Here is a 19477-nt window from a genome sequence, read left to right on the forward strand (position 1 = left end):
ATGGTTCACACTTAAAAATGGTCACAGGTGAGAAGTGGCCATAATCAAGGCAGAGGGGAAAAAATGATGTTAGGTCACAAAGCTACAAACCAAACTTAAGTTACTTTAGTGCTCGTTTCTTCTATAAGACTGTTTCTGTGAGAGTTAATTGATTAGCCCATAGGTATTAAAGGTAGAAGATTGGTTTTGGCATTTAATAATCTAGAGATTGAATACGGAAAAGAGTGCTGAAAGAGACAGCAAACGATACATGATCAATCACAACTTCCAAATACTGAAGAATGGAATGGTCTTCATAGTGAGACCTTAAATGAAGCACAAATCAATTCCAGAGCCAGGTAATCAGGTTCACGGGTACTTAGATCAAGCCATGAGAAGTGCCAGGGAACACCGACTATGCCAAGCAAAGGATAAAAGCACACAGTGTGTCAGCTCCCTCTGCTGACTAATCCGTAAAGCAGTGAAACAGTGGTTTTCAACTGCCGGTCCACCAGAAATTTTGTGCCGGTCCACAAGAGTTAACCACCCTGATGCTGTATGAAGACTACAGAGGCTATAATCACTGGGTCTATAAGCTTCTTACAATATTAGGGTGGTTAACTGTTTTTCAGACTGGCGGTTGAAAAACACTGCACCCTATATGCTTAGCAGGGAGGAACAGTTAGGGGAGTGGAGGTAAAGTGATAGTATAATCATAAGCTATCTCCACCCAAACTTCGTTAGTTTACCATTTCAGTACTACCAAAAAGAGAGTAAGGTTGGCAGAGAGGGAAAATCAAATGATTCAAGCCTATACAAATGAGAGAATGACATTAGTGAAGATGAAGACAAATCCTTTAATGAAATACAAGTATCTGTGAGTGTCAGTAGCAGAATCTAATAGGAAAGAAAGCTTATTCCATAAATTCAAGAGTGATGAGCTTGCTATTTATCCCAGGTGCGATTTGAAGAATGAAACATCTGTGACCACACAGAAAAAGTACACACATCTATCACAGGACAGTTTCACCCAGCACAAGTCAAGTGAGAGCCGTCGAATTTCCTCTGATAGGAGACAGGTAAACGTCTCTGAAATTCAGTACCATGGGCACATGCAACCATTAGATCTGAATGACTGAACATAAATGTGCAATAGGATTCTTTAAAGAATTATTAGATTCTTCAAATTATTTGTCGGGTTTCATTGTAGTCTGATGATGGTATCACATTCTGCTTTTCATCCTAACGTCTAATATTTCAAAAGCGAGATCCTAGTCTTTGTTTCTCTTAAGTTGTGCCTTTTAAAGCCAGGTGATAGCATCTTTATAACCAAGAACTCTACTTGGCAATTAGCATTAGAACACTTAGACATGTTTAGCTCTTTTTAATCTCATAGATTCTGAATATCCAAAATGAGAACATATTACTTACAATTCAAAAGCTTCAGTTCTTTGCTTCAGCTCCGCTTCTCTGCCTCTTAGCAAATCTATATCTTTTAACAGAAGCTGCCTTTGAGCGTAAATTTCCTTTGTTTCCATCTGTACAGGAAAGCATTCATTTTAGGCAAGCAAGCTAAAAAAACAGATGTGAACTAATAGAGTCTTCCTAAATTCCAAAAAAAATCGATGTACGGACATTTAGAGTAACCATTTTACTTTCAAGAGGTTCCACTTCAAGGTATGCTTTCTGCCTGTATGGGCTACACAAAAATTGCCTCTTTCCCCAATGACTGTTAAGTTACATTACCCTGTAGTCCTAACATCTCTTGTGTAACTATACTACTTACCATCTCTCAAACACTTATTTAAAATTCTGATATGTTCTACAGTAAAAACACAAAACAACAACAAAATGCACATTCAGCAATAAAACTTAACAAAACCAAATCCCCAAGGTTCAGTTGTCTGAAAGTTTCCATCCAAGGGTCATTACGACTCAGCATTAGCAAGCTCCTATGAAACCCTGAATAAACAGGCCATGCTTCCATTTGTGTGTGCACTGTGAGAATTTACCGATTATGTCAAAAAACACACTGGGAGCTGGATACAAAGATGGAGAGATGCTGTCCCATCTTTTAAAAACTTCACTTCACTAGAGGAGAGAAACAATCCTGCCACAACGTGATGATTTCAAAACCAGAATTCACGGTCCACGGCAAGAATGACGCCTAAATGAGGCCACAGTGGGAGGCAGGGAAGGCATCAGTAGGAGGTGACACTCAAGCTGGAGTTCGAAGGACAGGGCAGTTTTCTTCAGGAGAGAAGGGGAAGGACATTCCAGGTGATGGAGAAAAGGCATGGTACTTTATGAGGACAACAGCCTTCTCCAGAACCTTCTGAGAATCCATTAACTAAATGGGGACTCGGGGCTGTTTACTAAGTGGTTGATCTGATCCAGTCAGTCACCCATCGTGAAGATGAAAGTGATGGTCTGAATACAATCCAATCATCTCAAAGACCTGCGCTTCCATCCTCCTCCTCCTCCTCTTCTTCATCATCATCATCATCGCTAAAATGATCATCATCATCATAGCTAAAATGATTATCATCATCATCATCATAGCTAAAATGATCATCATCATCATCATCATAGCTAAAATGATCATCATCATCATCATCATAGCTAAAATGATCATCACCATCATAGTTAAAATGATCATCATCATCATCATCATCATCATAGCTAAAATCAGGGGTCCCCAAACTTTTTACACAGAGGGCCAATTCACTGTCCCTCAGACTGCTGGAGGGTCGGACTATAAAAAAAACTATGAACAAATCCCTTTGCACACTGCACATATCTTATTTTAAAGTAAAAAAACAAAACAGGAACAAATACAATATTTAAAATAAAGAACAGGTAAATTTAAATCAACAAACTGACCAGTATTTCAATGGGAACTATGGCCCTGCTTTTGCCTAATGAGATGGTCAATGTCCAGTTCCGTATTTGTCACTGCTAACCGTAACAAGTGATATGACACGCTTCCGGAGCCGTGACACGTGCATCCTATGTCACCGCAAGTAGTACTGTACAAGAGCAATGCCACATACAGTACTCCAGGAGCACAGGATGCATCCTGTGCTCCTCTCACTGACCACCAATGAAAGAGGTGCCCCTTCCGGAAGTGCAGTGGGGGCCGGATAAATGGCATCAGGGAGCCACATGTGGCCTGTGGGCCGTAGTTTGGGGACCCCTGGCTAAAATGATGATGATCATCATCATAGCTAAAATGATTATTATCATCCTCACAGCTAAGATCATCATCATAGCTAAAATGATGACATCATCATCATAGCTAAAATCATCATCATCATAGCTAAAATGATCATCATCATAGCTAAGATAATCATCATAGCTAAGATAATCATCATCATAGCTAAGATAATGATGATGATCATCATAGCTAAAATGATCATCATCATCAGACCTAAGATCATCATCATCATCATCATAGCTAAGATGAGCCCAATTCCCAGAAATGCTCTATAAAATCACAGAGGGGGTGCAATTACCATTAATAACCGGGTCTCACTGAGAAGCCCCAAGCAAGGGTTGATGCCAGGAGGAAGGCTCTGACTTCCGCCGTCTCCTGGTACCGTTGTTCTGGCTATATACAGGAAATCGTGCCCCAAACCCAGTCTGGTCTGACACACCCTTGGGACAGGAACCTGTTTTTCCGAAAGGAGTGGATCCAATCCCTCCTGCCGACACGCACTTCCCGCCACTCCTCACCCCCTCCAGCTCCTGTCCAGTCACTTTCCCAGGTGACAAGCTCCAGTGGACACCTGGATGATACTTGCAGTGCTGGACTCCTCTACTCCAGGGACCTTCACCTTTGCTCTAATGGACACACACTGTTTTTGGTGTCCAAATTCATCTGACACCTCAGCCTGCAACTCTGTCCTCTCGGTCTCCCCTTATTCTTCCACCCGCCAGTCTCCCCAGACCTACTCCGTGTCTGCGAGACTGCCCCGGAGCGCACCCTCCTCCCTAGATGAGTAGCCACCCACCCTGTCCTCCGGGTCCCCTCACCATCGTGCCGAACCCGAGTCTTCAACTAAACAGGCTGCCTTTCTCAACTCACATCAATTCAGCTAGCTCTGTAAGGCTACATTCTCCAAATACCCCTACCTTCGGACCTCGCTGGCCTTCCAAGCCCTCCCGAGAGCTACAACAGAACAGTCACCCACAGAACTTGGTTTGGTCTACTTCACCTCCAAGCTGCTCGCCGCAGCAGGGCCCCCAAAACAGTTCAGCTGCCCTGTCTGCTTCTGAGCTGCTCTTCCCTGCCCCCGGGCAGCAACTTCCTAGCCCTGGTCCTCTCCTCAAGCTTGCTGCCTAACCTCACATCCGCCACTCACTCAGAGTGACTTCCACTCCTTCCACTCCTGACGTGGCCATTCCTACCCATTTTCCCTTCCGGCAAACCTGAGGAAGGAAATCTGCTAGGTTTTTCGAGGCTGAGTCTTGCTCGTGTGCTCTTGCCCACAGTTCCTCTTACTCCTCTAGGACCTGGCACCATCGACTGTTCCAGCAACGAGGTGGCCCTGCCTCACTTCGGCACTGTGAGCCAATCTCCTAACAGCAGCAGGAAAGAGCCACCCAGTCAGTGACTTTAAAATATTACCTCCTGGTGACTTTGAATTCTCTCAAGGGACATCTTTTCCGAGAAAGGAGGGCTTCAGATTTTGCTTGACAAGTTCTTTCCACATCGTTCCGGAACTGTGCTAATCCTTCTCAGACTTTCTCTTCTCTTCCATTTTAATTTTTTCTATTTCACTCTCTTTAAAATGCTTCAACTGCCAAGTGATCACAAATAATTGTTAATGCCAATAACGATACTAAAAAAATAGTAACAAGTTCTCCATTGTTTAGGTTTAACATTTGTGCTCTAAATAGTTAAATTCATCTTTAGTTTTGTCTCATTCACTGTACCTGCAGGATTCACTCAAAAGGCAAAAAGAAATGTCATCAAGTGGAAAGGAAAACAACACGCACATAAAGGCAGTATCACGTTCATTAATAGATTCTAGATATTTTCCTATATACCTAAGATTAAGAATGAAAAGACATGCAAAATGTCATTTTGTTAACAGTATCATTTAAATGTATTTTTAATTCATTTTAGAGAGTAGAGAGAGAGAGAGAAGGGGGAGGAGCAGGAAGCATCAACTCCCATATGTGCCTTGACCAGGGCAAGCCCAGGGTTTTCAAAGCAGCAACCTCAGTGTTCCAGGTCGACGCTTTATCCACTGGCGGACCAGAGGCCAGGCCTAAACTTACCTTTTCATGCATTTCTGCCTGAAGCTGCTGTTTTATTTTTCTCTTATATTCATTTAGCTTCATTTCTAAAGATGCTAACTTCGGATGAGGAGGATAAGCACCTGCAAACTGATCATCAATAACCTGCAGCTTCTTTGGCTATTAAAAAGGAAAAAAAATAAAGAGGGAATGAGGATAGAGGAATGTTGTCAGTGAACAAGAGGCCAGAGGCCTGTTCAAAAGCAAAGAGCATATTTAGAAGAGTGTGCACGGATGTCTGCAGTTTACTGTAAAGTAATTTTTAAAAATTAAGATAAATGGACAGATAAGTGATAGAGGATATCTAGGGTATAAGTGTTCACTGTAAAACTTTCTATTGTTTTGAATGTTTGAGAATTTTCATCATAAAATGTCAGGGAAAGAGAAATCAAAGTTTAAATCCAGAAAACACCGGCATCTCTTTCCAGTCTTGAACCGCCAAAGCAGCGAGTTCTTTTATTGGTCTTTAGTGAAAGTTGAGTCATGTGTTCAAAACACTGACCTTCAAATAAATTAAAGACCTTGAGTTTCAAGTCTTCCATTTGACAAAGGGACACGGATGCCCAGAGTGTAAGCGACTCCCAGAGGGCTAAGCAACTACATAAAGGCATAACTGGGACTAAAGGCAGGGCTGCTGACTGTCTCATTGCAGTGCCCTCTGCAGCGACCCGCGGCCCTCGAGCCGAACGTGCGCAGGAAGCAACCACATAGCTGAGTGCTCACCCAGACCGGAGTAGCAGCCCAGTCGTGTGAACACCAATGCCACTGAAGAGTATGTACAGGAGAAAACGGCTGACAGAAGTCGAGTAAGGTAACTGAACTTTTACTGTTTTACAAGTTAAAGGCACTGTGCTCCTTAAGAGTAAGGAAAGGCCCAGAAATGGATTCATCACAGCACGTGAGCCGGCTGTTTCCCTTCCCTCCGGAGCACACAACTACAGGCAGAGTGGCACTGCAGAAAGGCCGCACGGTGGCACAGGCTCTGGGTCAGCCCACAGAACCCTGATGCAGAACCAGGGCCTCCCGGACTGGGGGTTTGCAAGGGGTTTCCTTCCTCGGGCTACCTCTACCTTCTCTACTATAAAATGAAGCCACGAGCCACTGATGTCTCTAGAATATTCTCTAGCATGCAAATAGTATAGGATCTGCCCACGCTAGTAGCTATGAAATAAAGTAAAAATCAGATACAGGAAGAGCCTCCCGGTGGAAGGTTCAACCCAACCAACAAGAATGTGGGCCTTTGCATCCCCACGGATTTTAGACAGTGTCGCCCTGGTGGTCGTGGAGGGAGGGGCAGCACTGGAGAGCAGGGCTGGTTCTTTCCAGCAGTGACAGCAGAGGAAACGGGCATGCTGTCTGAAATCCCTCCCTGACTAGGGACACACATGTAACACGGTAAAGCAGGTCATCTCCTCCACTCAGAAGAGAAGCGGCAAGACTTAAATTTATGAAAGACGCCTACAATTACCAAGAGAGTCTTTGCTAGGAAACATCAGACTTGTCTGGGTGTCCACGTCACAAGTTTCTTTATCACGATGATATTCTGCTACTTCTCTTAGAAACTTCAGGAGAAAACCTAAAAAACACAATGTATACAGTTTTGTCTCACAACTTTCTTTCATTCAAACATTGCTCACTGTTTATAAAGTTTGATTTTATAACATTATCCTTTCTTACACTACGTATCTTTTAAGAATAATTTCTGAGGGAAATCCTTTCTAAGCATGACACAAAAATCTAGAAGTGGTAAATAGAAATATTTAACAACATAAAATTAAGAACTTGTATATGGTATAAAATAAAGTCAAAAGACAAATGAGGCCCTAGCCGGTTGGCTCAGTGGTAGAGCGTCGGCCTGGCGTGCTGGGGACCCGGGTTCGATTCCTAGCCAGGGCACATAGGAGAAGTGCCCATTTGCTTCTCCACCCCCATCCCCTCCTTCCTCTCTGTCTCTCTCTTCCCCTCCCGCAGCCGAGGCTCCATTGGAGCAAAGATGGCCCAGGCGCTGGGGATGGCTCCTTGGCCTCTGCCCCAGGCGCTAGAGTGGCTCTGGTCGTGGTGGAGCGATGCCCCAGAGGGGCAGAGCATCGCCCCCTGGTGGGCAGAGCGTCGCCCCTGGTGGGCGTGCCGGGTGGATCCCGGTCAGGCGCATGTGGGAGTCTGTCTGACTGTCTCTCCCCGTTTCCAGCTTCAGAGAAATAAAAAAAAAAAAAAGACAAATGATACATGGGAAAAGAAATCTGCTACAAAATGGACACAGTATTAATTTTCATATCAAAGAACTCTTACAAATCAGTAAGAAAATTTAAAAAGTGCATAAAAAGAGTTTATAGGAAAAATTTAATGTTCAATAACAAACAATAATAAATAGACGCAAATACATACTACGACAGAGAAATCCGCTTTTCCTAATACGAGTGCAAAGATGAAAACTCTGATCATCCTTTAAGTGTCGACAAGGGAGTGGGAAAATCAGCAGGCTCCGTCAGCAGGAGAAAAACTGATCAGTTACGTGCATTCAAAATACCCCGGTGGGGCACAGACATGGAAGATAAGACTGAAGTCCCTGTCCCGGAACAGACAGCATTTCGGTGCAAAATATCTCCCTACATGCTTTCTGACCATCTCAGTCTCTTCATTGGAAGCCACCAATTTTTAAAATCTCTGCATTTTCACAGTGGCTATTTTTACTGCTAGCAAAAAGTTCTATCCAAACTTTGCCATTAGGATGTCTGACATGTCTGCTCCTCCTAGTTTTTCTGAGTTTCAGAAGTTTTACTAGGATGCTGGGTGAAGCCGGGAGAAGCTGTTAGCCAGCTAGCTGTCTTTCTGAACCAGAAATATTTAAAAGAGAGTATGGTAAAAGCAAAAAGCTATTTTTAAAGATAACTATAAATACCGATAATAAGTGGACTATTTTCTTATTATCCCTTTAAAGCCTTAATTTCTTCTGAAACAATAGTTAAGCTACAGACACCTGCTATATACCTTAGACTTGTGCTGTTCAATATGATAACCGCTATTCACACGTAGGTGTTTGAATTTAAATTATAATTCAGTTCTTCAGTCACACCAGCCATCTTTCAAATGCTCAACAGCCACATTGGCTAGTGGCTTACCATATCAGACAGCAGAGACACAGTCATTCCCACTATCACAGAGAAGTACACCGGATGGAACTGGCTTAGAATAAGTCTCTATCTAGCATCACTTACCGTACTGAAGTCCCACAGGCATGCCCTGCTTGGCAGGCAGTCTAGATGTCCTGTGATCCTCTTTCCTTATCTCTTCTAACATTACTTCCCAAGAGACCAGGCAACTAAGTCACACACTAATGGTTGCCAGGGAATAGATACTCCAACGTTTGTTGAATGGTAAGTTCTGAATAAATGTCCTGGCGGGGGCAGGAGCAATGACAACGGACAAGATCCAGGCCATGCACAACGTTCAAGTAGTACTACATAATGTTGCAGACTGTTGTAAAAGACCTCAAGAATAATTATGCCTCACAGGCAACTTCGCAGCTTATGCTCACACAACAAAGTCCATTGTCAGCCTAGCCCATGCTTTCCCTGTCACAGCAGTTGTGGAGGAACAAAACTCAGTTTCGTCCTTTCTATAGAGGGAAAAACCCAGCTCTTCCCTGCTAGGTCTCTCTTTCCTGCGAGTCTCCTTTCCTTTTACAGAGAACACGACATATAGCACAGCACTCGGTCATGCCCGGTCACCAAATGTGTGGGACACGCCAAGCAACTCTGTGTGACCCCTCTGGGTATCTACAATGTAACTCAATTCCGATATGGTCTGTCCGGAGGTAGAATCAGATGCCACCGGTGATGGGCTCAGACCCACGCAGGCAAATGTGAACTTAGCGCTACCACTTTGTTTAAGAATATGCTGAAGGAGCCAGGTGAACATCCAGATAGAAACAACACGTACAGTGAAAAGGTGTATGGAAGGGCACGGAGCCTTTATGCCCCGGTGAAATGGTGATGGAAGGGCACGGAGCCTCTACGCCCCGGTGAAATGGTGTATGGAAGAGCACGGAGCCCCTACGCCCCGGTGAGATGGTGTATGGAAGGGCACGGAGCCCCTACGCCCCGGTGAAATGCTGTATGGAAGGGCTTGGAGCCTCTACACTCCAGCTGGACACACTGCTTGCCCAGCACTGCCAGGTGTTCAACTCAGGGGCTCTGCAAACCTCAGCTTTGGGGATTTTATGGAGACTTCATCACTTAGGTCTAATCAATCCAGGACTCCACTGTAGTCCTTCTCCCTTCTCAAGGGAATGCGGATGTGGAGTGAAAAGTCCAAGTTTCTAATCCTGGCTTGGTCTTTCCAGTGACCAGCCCTCACCCAGGAGACACCCAGGACCATCTGGGGAGCCCACCCAGATTGCTCCATTAGAACAGAAGACACTCCTATCACCGAGGAAGTCACAAGGGTTTTAGGAGCTCAGTGCCAGAAACTGGAGGCAAAGACTGATACTGTCTCATAGCAGCTATGGAGTCTACAAAGGCGATTATCAAGGCCAAAATTAATTTGTCAGGGCCAATATAAATACTTCGACTAAAGACCTATAACATATCACTGAAACAGGATATTTAATTCTTTAAACAAGTATCAATACAATACTCTGTAAACCAGTATCTAGGATCTAAAGATACTTAGCCTAAGTTAGTTGTTTTTTGTGTGTGATTTCAACCTTGTAGAAACTTTCAATCCATTTGTGGGGCTACTAATACTGTCTGCAAATTTCTTAAGTATATAAAGCCATTAAAAATTGACGTTTGAAGGAAATGATCTACAGTTGTCAAAACAACAGATGAACTGTTCTGTTTATTTAAAAGGCCAGGTAATTGTCAGTAAAAAAAAAAATCATAATTCAAACCAGATTCCCTGTTCTTCTTCCTAAAAATTAGTTTCATACTTTTATAGGACAAAATACACACCGCTTGCCCAGCACTGCCAGCGGTGTGTAAAAATGTTACCATATCTCTACAAAGATGAAGACTCCTACCTGTTTGGTTTTCTTTATCAAATCCTGAAATCTGTTAAAAGAAAATATTTTATTTTTATTTGACTATTCAGGTATAATTAACAAACCAAAGCAGGTTATAAAAACTCAGTAATCCTAACCAGTGACTTGTAGAGAGTGGAGTCAGGTTTGACTTTAATGTGTTGTAATAGATCCTGCATCATAAATACCTTAAGGAAAAAAAAGATTAATTAAGCAGACATACATCAGTGTTTAAATGAGGAATAGGATGTTTCTAAATATAAGACTAAGAATTATCTTCACATTAATAAAAATAAAATTATAACTGTGCTAATAAAAAATTGAAGCTCTTCCTTATTCTATTAAATAAATTAAAATAAATATATTGAGGTCAAAACATAAAATATTTTCTTGATCATGTAATTACCTCCAAATACTTCACAATGAAGATGATATGCCTAACAGAAATGAAGGAAATGGTTAATGCCTTATGGATGACCAGCACTCCAATTACAAATGAACCAATGAATACATGAGTCAATTCCAGGGTCCTTTCTATTGCAATTAATTATTTTAAGGACTATGCTTCAAAATGTAAATAAAGTAAATTCTTACTGTCTTTACAAATAGGAATGATTAAAGTATATGGAAAATAGCTATTTCACTTTTTTATTTTTTGTTTTATTTATTATTAATTTTACTAGGGTGACATCAATAAATTGGGGTACATATGTTCAAAGAAAACATGTCCAGGTTATCTTGTCAATCAATTATGTTGAATACCCATCACCCAAGTCAGATTGTCCTCCGTCACCTTCTATCTAGTTTTCTTTGTGCCCCTCCCCCTCTACCTTTTCCTCCCCCCCCCCCCCCCTGTAACCACCACACTCTTATCAATGTCTCTTAGTCTCGTTTTTATGTCCCATCTATGTATGGAATCATGCAGTTCTTGGTTTTTTCTAATTTACTTATTTCACTTCGTATAATGTTATCAAGATTCCACCATTTTCTTGTAAATGATCCGATGTCATCATTTCTTATGGCTGAGTAGTATTCCATAGTGTATATGTGCCACATCTTCTTTATCCAGTCTTCTATTGAAGGGCTTTTTGGTTGTTTCCATGTCTTGGACACTGTGAACAATGCTGCAATGAACATGGGGCTGCATGTGTCTATATGTATCAATGTTTCTGAGTTTTGGGGGTATATACCCAGTAGAGGATTGCTGGGTCATAAGGTAGTTCTATTTTCAGTTTCTTGAGGAACCACCATACTTTCTTCCGTAATGGTTGTACTACTTTACATTCCCACCAACAGTGAATGAGGGTTCCTTTTTCTCCACAGCCTCTCCAACATTTGCTATTACCTGTCTTGTTAATAATAGCTAATCTAACAGGTGTGAGGTGGTATCTCATTGGCAGTTTTGATTTGCATTTCTCTAATACTAATGAAGATGAGCATCTTTTCATATATCTGTTGGCCATTTGAAGTTCTATCCTGAGAGAAGTGTCTGTTCATGTCCTCTTCCCATTTTCTTAATGATTGTTTGTTTGTTTGTTTGTTGAGTGTTATGAGTTCTTTGTATATTTTGGATATTAGGCCCTTATCTGAGCTGTTGTTTGAAAATATCATTTCCCATTTAGTGGCTGTCTGTTTATTTTTTGTTGTCAGTTTCTCTCGCTGAGCAAAAAACTTCTTAGTCTGATGTAGTCCCATTCATTTATTTTTGCCTTCACTTCCTTGCCTTTGGAGTCAAATCATAAAATGCTCTTTAAAATCAAGGGTCCATGAGTTTTGAAACCTATGTCTTCTTCTATGTACTTTATTGTTTCAGGTCTTGTATTTAGGTCTTTGATCCATTATGAATTAATTTTAGTAACAAGCAGACAAACTGTAGTCGAGTTTCATTCTTTTGCAGTGGCTTTCCAGTTTTCCCAGCACCATTTGTTGAAGAGGCTTTCTTTTCTCCATTGTGCGTTGTTGGCCCCCTTTATCAAAATTTTTTTGACCATATATATGTGATGTGTTTTTTTAATACTGTATCAATAGAATATACAGGTTTAGCATGCACCAAGAAAACACGAGGCAGATACTGAATTTCTATTGCACTGTGCTTTGAACAACCGCAGGAATATATATGGTGGGTTTTATTACTGGATTTTCTATTCTGTTCATTGGTCTGAATGGTCTACTTTTCTGCTAATACATGCTGTTTTGATTGCCATGGCTCTATAATATAGTTTGAAGTCAGGTATTGTAATGCCCCCAGCTTCATTCCTTTTTCTTTAGGATTGCATTGGCTATTCGGGGTTTTTTATAGTTCCATATAAATCTGATGATTTTTTGCTCTATTTCTTTAAAAAACATCATTGGATGTTGATGGGAATTGCATTAAATTTGTATATTGCTTTGGGTAATATAGCCATCTTGATTATATATATTCTTCCTAGCCAAGAACAAGGTATATTCTTCCATCTCATATATCTTTTTTCGATTTCCCTTAACAATGGTTTATAGTTTTCATTATATAGTCCTTTACATTCTTTGTTATAGTTTATTCCTAAGTATTTTATTTTTTTGTTGCAATCGTTGAAGGGGATTATTCTTTTGAGTTCCTTCTCAGTTGTTCATTGTTGGCATATAGAAAGGCTATTGACTTCTGTATGTTATTTTGTATCCTGCGACCTTACTGTATTGGCTTATTGTTTCTAGTAGTCTTTTTGTGGATTCTTTGGGGTTTTCGATGTATAGGATCATATTCTTCTGCAAAAAGTGATACCTTTACTTCTTCTTTTCCGATATGGATGCCTTTTTATTTCTTTGTCTTGCTGATTGCTCTGGCTAGAACCTCTAGACACCACATTAAATAAGAGTGGAGAGAGTGGACAACCCTGTCTTGTTTCTGTTTTAAGGGGGAATAGCCTTCAGTTTTGTGCCATTTAATATGATGTTAGCTGATGGTTTATCATATATGGACTTTGTCATATTGACATATTTTTCTTCTATACCCATTTTTGTTGAGAGTCCTTAAAGCATAAAATTGTGTTGTATTTTATCGAATGCCTTTTCTGCATCTATTGATAAGATCATGTGTTTTTTGTTCTTTGTTTTGTTGATATGTGTTATTATGTTAATTGTTTTACGTATGTTGAATCATCCTTGAGATTCTGGGATGAATTCCCACTTGATCATGATGTATTATTTTTTTAATATGTTGTTGTATTCGATTTGATAGTATTTTGTTTAGTATTTTAGCATCTGTATTCCATTAGAGATATTGGTCTGTAGTCTTCTTTTTTGTGCTGTTCTAGTCCTGTTTCGGTATGAGGGTTATGTTGGCCTCATAAAATGTGTTTGGAAGTATTGCTTCTTCTTCAACTTTTTGAAGACTTTGAGTAGAATAGGAACCAAGTCTTCTTTGAATGTTTGATAGAATTCGCTAGTATAACCGTCTGGGCCTGGACTTTTATCTTTTGGGGAGGTTTTTATAGTTTTTTTCTATTTCTTGCCTATTAATTGGTCTGTTTAGGCTTTCTGCTTCTTCTTGATTCAGTCTAGGAAGGTTGTATTGTGTCTAGGAATTTATCCATTTCTTCTAGGTTGTTGAATTTAAGTGGCATAAGTTTTTCAAAGTAGTCTACAATAATTCTTTTGTATATCTACGGTGTCTGTGGTGACTTCTCCTCCTTCATTTGGGATTTTGTTTATATGAGTTCTTTCTCTTTTTTCCTTGGTAAGTCTTGCCAGGGGGTGTCAATTTTGTTGATCTTTTCAAAGAACCAGCTCCTTGTTCTTATTAAATATTTTCTACAGTTTTTCTGTTCTTTATTTCATTTATTTCTGCTCTGATTTTTTATTATCTCCTTTCTTTGGCTAGTTTTGGTTGTCTTTGTTCTTCTTTTTCTAGTTCCTTAAGGTGTGAAGTTAAGTTGGTTCACTTGGGCTCTCTCTGTTTGTTCATAGAGGCATGAAGTGATATGAACTCCCTCTTATCACCTTCTTTGCTGCACCCCATAGATTCTGATATGTCGTATCGTCATTCTTCATTTATCTGTGATATATTTTGATCTCTGCGCTTATTTCTTCTTAGACCCATTCCTTTTTTAAAAGTATGTTGTTTAGTTTCCACATTTTTGTGGGGTTTTTTTTCCTCTTTTTTGCAGTTGAATTCTAGTTTCAAGGCTTTATGATCAGAAAATATGCTTGGTACAACTTCGATTTTTCTGAATTTGCTAATGTTGTTTTTGTGGCCCAGCATATGGTCAATTCTTGAGAATGATCCCATGTACACTGGAGAAAAATGTATACTCTGTCACTTTGGGATGAAATGTCCTGTAGATGTCTATCATATCCAGGTGATCTAGTGTTTTTGTTTATGGCCAATATATCTTTATTGATTCTCTGTTGGATGACCAATCTAGGGCCGTTGGCGGTGTATTGAGGTCTCCAAGTAAGATTGTTATCTGTCAGTTTTTGTTTTAAGGTCAGTAAGTAGCTGTCCTATATATTTTGGTGCTCCTTGGTTTGGTGCATATATTTTAAGAATTGTTATGTCTTCTTGATTCAGCGTCCCCTTAATCACTATGAAATGACCATTTTTGTCTTTGAGTACTTTTGCTGTCTTGTAGGTCAGCATTATCAGATATGAGTATTGCTATGCCTGCTTTTTTTTTGGATGTTATTTGCTTGGAGTATTGTTTTCCAGCTTTCACTTTGAATTTGTTTTTATCGTTGTTGCTTAGATGAGTTTCTTGTGGCAGCATACAGTTGAATTTTCTTTTTTAATCCATTCTGCTACTCTGTGCCTTTTTATTGGTGAGTTTAAATCCATTTACATTTTAGTGTAATTATTGACACTTGTGAGTTCCCTATTGCCATTTTATACATTGCTTTCTGTTTTGTGTCCTTGTTTGATTCTTCTCTTTTCTTTTTCTTTCTTTTGTTTTTGTTTTGTTGTATTCCATACATCTTTCCTCTTTGCTACCTTTTTAAAACATGTGCTTCTGTGGTGGTTTTTCTATGGTAGTTATCATTAAGTAATGAAAAGGTTCCTACCCTGTTCATTGTAATGCACTATCCTTGTGAGTACTTTTGCACTCATCTTCCTTTTGCTACTGTTAATCTCCGCCCTCCCCCATCCCCCCTTTTTTGTTGTCACAGTTTAAATTTGGTTTTATTGGTTCTTGGTGGAACTTTTTACTTGTGGTTTTGTTTGTTTTGTTCTTTGTATCTGGTTGGAAAACCCTTTAGTAATTCCTGAGTGGGGGTTTTCTGATGATAAAATTCCCTCATCTTTTCTGTATCTGTGAATGTTTTTTATTTCTCCTTTGTATTTGAAGGATAGCTTTGATGGGTATAGTATCTCATGGCTGAAAGTTCCTCTCTTTCAGGACTTTAAATATTGTGGTCCACTCTCTTCTAGCTTGTAGAGTTTCTGTTGAGAAATCTGATGATAATCTAATGGGCCTTTCTTTATATGTTGTATTCTTTTCCCTGGCTGCCTTGAGAATTTTTCTTTGTCGTTGGTTTGTGCCAATTTCATTATGATGTGCCTTGGAGTAGGTTTGTTGGGGTTAAGAAACTTGGAGTTCTGTTTGCTTCTTGAATTTAAGGTTTTAGTTCTTTCCACAGGCTTGGGAAGTTCTCATCTATTATTTGTTTGAATATGTTCTCCATTCCATTTTCTCTCTCTTCTCCCTCTGATATACCTATTATTCTTATGTTATTCTTTTTGATGGAGTCAGACAATTCCTGTAGGGCTTTTTCATTTTTTTAAATTTTTAGTCTCTTTCTTCTTCTCTCTGTTGTGCCTCAAGTTGCTTGTCTTCTATTTCACTAATCCTACCTTCTATCTGGCCTGTTCTATTAGCTAAGACTTGTTACTCGTTTTTCAGCTTGTGAATTGAGTTTATCATCTGTTTAATTTGTTTTTATAGTTTCAATTTCCTTGGTATTATATTCTTTGTGTTCACTGAGTTGTTTTCTGAGCTCCGCTTAAATTGCCTTTCTGTGTTTTCTTGTATATCTCTGAGTATTTTTAGGATTTCTATTTAAATTCTCTGTCATTTAGCTCCAAGGTTTCCAACATATTAAATTTTTCTCTATAGATTTTCCTCATCTATCTGTGCTACCTCTCTGTCTTTTGTATCCATGATATTCGATTTCCTTTCCTTAATGACATCTGAGGGTAGTTTTTTTTGATAGTATTAATGAGAATTAATGAAGAATAGAAAGTTAAAAAAAATGAAAATAAAAAAAAATTACCCCCCCCTTTTTTTCCTCTCCTCTCCTCTCCTCTTCTCTCCCCTCCCTTCTTGAGAAATTCTTGTGGTGAACTGTGAATTATATTGTGCTAAATAGAACAAAAACTACCTATAATGGAGGGCCTGAGTTGGGGAGAAGTGATAAAGGGGCAAAAAAGGGGGTATGGACCCACAAAATGCAAAAAAGGAAAAAATTTGGGTCAAGAATAAAATGATTTGCTTTTAGGTGATGGTTGACTAAGAGATATGATGAGAGGAATAAGAGGGAAACAGGAAAAAGGGCAAAATATTTAAAAATTACTATTGTATTTAGTGGAGCAAGAACTAGATAAAATGGAGAGCCAGAGTTGGGAGCACTGCTAGTGAGTTAAAAAAGCGAAGTAAAAAACTCCGAAAGCGCCACAAATAAAAATTTGAGGTCCCAGATAAAATAATTTTTTTCGTGATTTGAGGATTGAATGAGAGGAAAAGTAAAGGAGAAAAGAAGAAACTAATATAGAGGAAGGAAAAAAAAAAGAAAGAGGAAAAACACAAAAAGAAGAAAAAAGAATTAAAAGGAGAGAGAGAGAGAGGAGAGTTAAGGGTTTTGGAGTACAACCCTGATAGAGAGAAAGGAAGAAGAAAGGAAAGATAATGGGAGATGTAACACTTATGGGGTAGTGTAGTTCAAGGAGAGGAGAAGAGGAAGACCGGCAGAGAATTAAACGACCAAATGGAAGAGGAAAAAAATAATCAAGACAAGAAGATAAGAGAAACGAACAAATATAATAAAATGGGATAGGTTATAAAGTCTGTGGATTATTCTTGATTTTGAGAGGTTATCTTCTTGCTTTTCTTTTCTCTCCCTCTTACTGGTCGGTGACTCTGTACCCCGGGTACTGCCCCTGTGGTACGTTTAGGTAGAGGTTTTGCAGTTGATAAGTCTCTATGGTGATGTCATATATTGGGCTCAGTCTCGTTGGCAGTTGAGGCTCATTAGCATTTGCAGGCTCCGACAATGAGAGAGTCCGTTTTTGGGGGGTTTTTTGTTTGTTTTTGTTTTTTCTGAAGCTGGAAACAGGGAGAGACAGTCAGACAGACTCCCGCATGCGCCCGACCGGGATCCACCCGGCACGCCCACCAGGGGCGACGCTCTGCCCACCAGGGGGCGATGCTCTGCCCCTCCGGGGCGTCGCTCTGCCGCGACCAGAGCCACTCTAGTGCCTGGGGCGGAGGCCAAGGAGCCATCCCCAGCGCCCGGGCATCTTTGCTCCAATGGAGCCTTGGCTGCGGGAGGGGAAGAGAGAGACAGAGAGGGAAGGAGGGGGAGGGGGTGGAGAAGCAAATGGGCGCTTCTCCTATGTTCCCTGGCCAGGAATCGAACCCGGGTCCCCTGCACGCCAGCCAACGCTCTACTGCTGAGCCAACCGGCCAGGGCTGAGAGAGTCCGTTTTCCCGGAGCCTCTCTCCTAGTCTTCCTTCCTCAATTAGTAGCCTAATGATCCAGCTACGGGGTTGCTGGTGCCTCTGCCTTCGCGTTTAGTGTGGAACTTCTGGAGGCTCCAAGGATAGATTTTTCTGTCTCTGGTTGAAGATATTGTTGAATTTTGGGGGAGATTTATCGGTATCAACTCCTTACAGCGCCATTTCTCTGATGTCACTCCCTGAGTAGCTATTCTTAACATACATTTCCAGTACAGTACGTATCATTTACTATATCTATCATGAGAACAATGAGACGATTTATTTTCTTTTGGTTTTCCTTTAAAGAAAATATTCTGCATGGTGTTTTTTTTTTTTCAGTGAGAAAAGAGGAAGGCAGAGAGACAGACTCCCACGTGTGCCCCCACAAAATCCACCCGGCAAACCCTCTAGGGGTGATGCTCTGCCCATCTGGGGCAGTTGCTCCCATTTCTCAGCAACAGAGGCTTTTTTTTTTTTTTTTTTTTTTTTTAGCGCCTGAGGCGGAGGCCATGGAGCCATCCTCAGTGTCCAGGGCCAACTTGCTCCAATGGAGCCATGGCTGCCGGAGGTAAAGAGGGGGATAGAGATAAGAGATAGAGATAGATAGACAGAGAGAGAGAGAAAGAAATAAAGAAGGGGGGAAGGTAGAGAAGAAGGACAGTCACTTCTTGCATGCCCTGACCCGGGAATCCAACCAGGACATCATATGCCAGGCCCACACTCTACACTGAGAAACTGGCCAGGGCCATGCATGGCATTTTTTAGTAGTAAAAACTTTGAAGTGTGTGAACTAGATTAATTACTGCTCTAATAATAATATAACTGACTGTTACGCATGCAATAAGCATAATTATGAAATATAATTAGAACCTGAGAGACTGATGGACCAAAAAAGAATTCCTCTAATGTTAATATGTAGTTTGGTCATTAATGAATAAATACAGTATATTTAGGTTTTACATTTTTTAAGTATTAACACCTGTTCATGTTTTCTTAAAACTTCTGAATATGAAACTTTAGACAATTCTGGATAAGACAGAGTAAAAACACGGATAACACAAGGAGTGCACCCTAACGTCGACTGGATTTTCAGATGAAACTGATGCCACCGTGAAGGCTCATTAATTGTGAAAATGTTGACAAGGGGGTCTGCACACACGTGTGGGGGGCAGGGAGCATGCGGGAACTCTCCCTTTTGCTCAGTTTCGCTGCGAACCTAAACTGCTCCAAAAAATTAAGTCTATTTTTAGAAATACAGAGAAAGTTTGCTGTATCTGCCTTTAAAATAATGTGTCACTAATATGTTCAATGGCAATGGTGGAGGAATACAGTTCAAATAACTAGAAAAGTGATAAAACATGTTTTAATATTTAAGTAGACCACAGATTTTTTTAAAAAATAATGTATACCTCACAAAGAAGAGCAGTATCTACAGACAGAGCCTGTGGCATTGTTAAAAGACCACATTTTAGAGATCTAGAAATCCTGT

General features: G+C 40.4%; 1 protein-coding gene and 1 pseudogene across 1 annotated transcript in view; both read right to left on the bottom strand.

Annotated features, from left to right (window-relative positions):
* The window catches only part of LOC136402965 (centriole and centriolar satellite protein OFD1-like), a 96896-nt gene that overhangs the window by 23943 nt on the left and 53476 nt on the right, over nt 1–19477 (bottom strand). The window contains exon 8 of the mRNA XM_066381081.1: nt 1411–1517. Within this exon, the coding sequence (XP_066237178.1) occupies nt 1411–1517 (107 nt within the window). The remainder of the gene's footprint in view (nt 1–1410; nt 1518–19477) is intronic.
* On the bottom strand, nt 12318–12397 carry LOC136404698 (small nucleolar RNA SNORA8; annotated as a pseudogene).

The sequence above is a fragment of the Saccopteryx leptura genome, chromosome 4 (assembly GCF_036850995.1).
Source record: "Saccopteryx leptura isolate mSacLep1 chromosome 4, mSacLep1_pri_phased_curated, whole genome shotgun sequence".
Classification (NCBI taxonomy): Eukaryota; Metazoa; Chordata; class Mammalia; order Chiroptera; family Emballonuridae; genus Saccopteryx; species Saccopteryx leptura.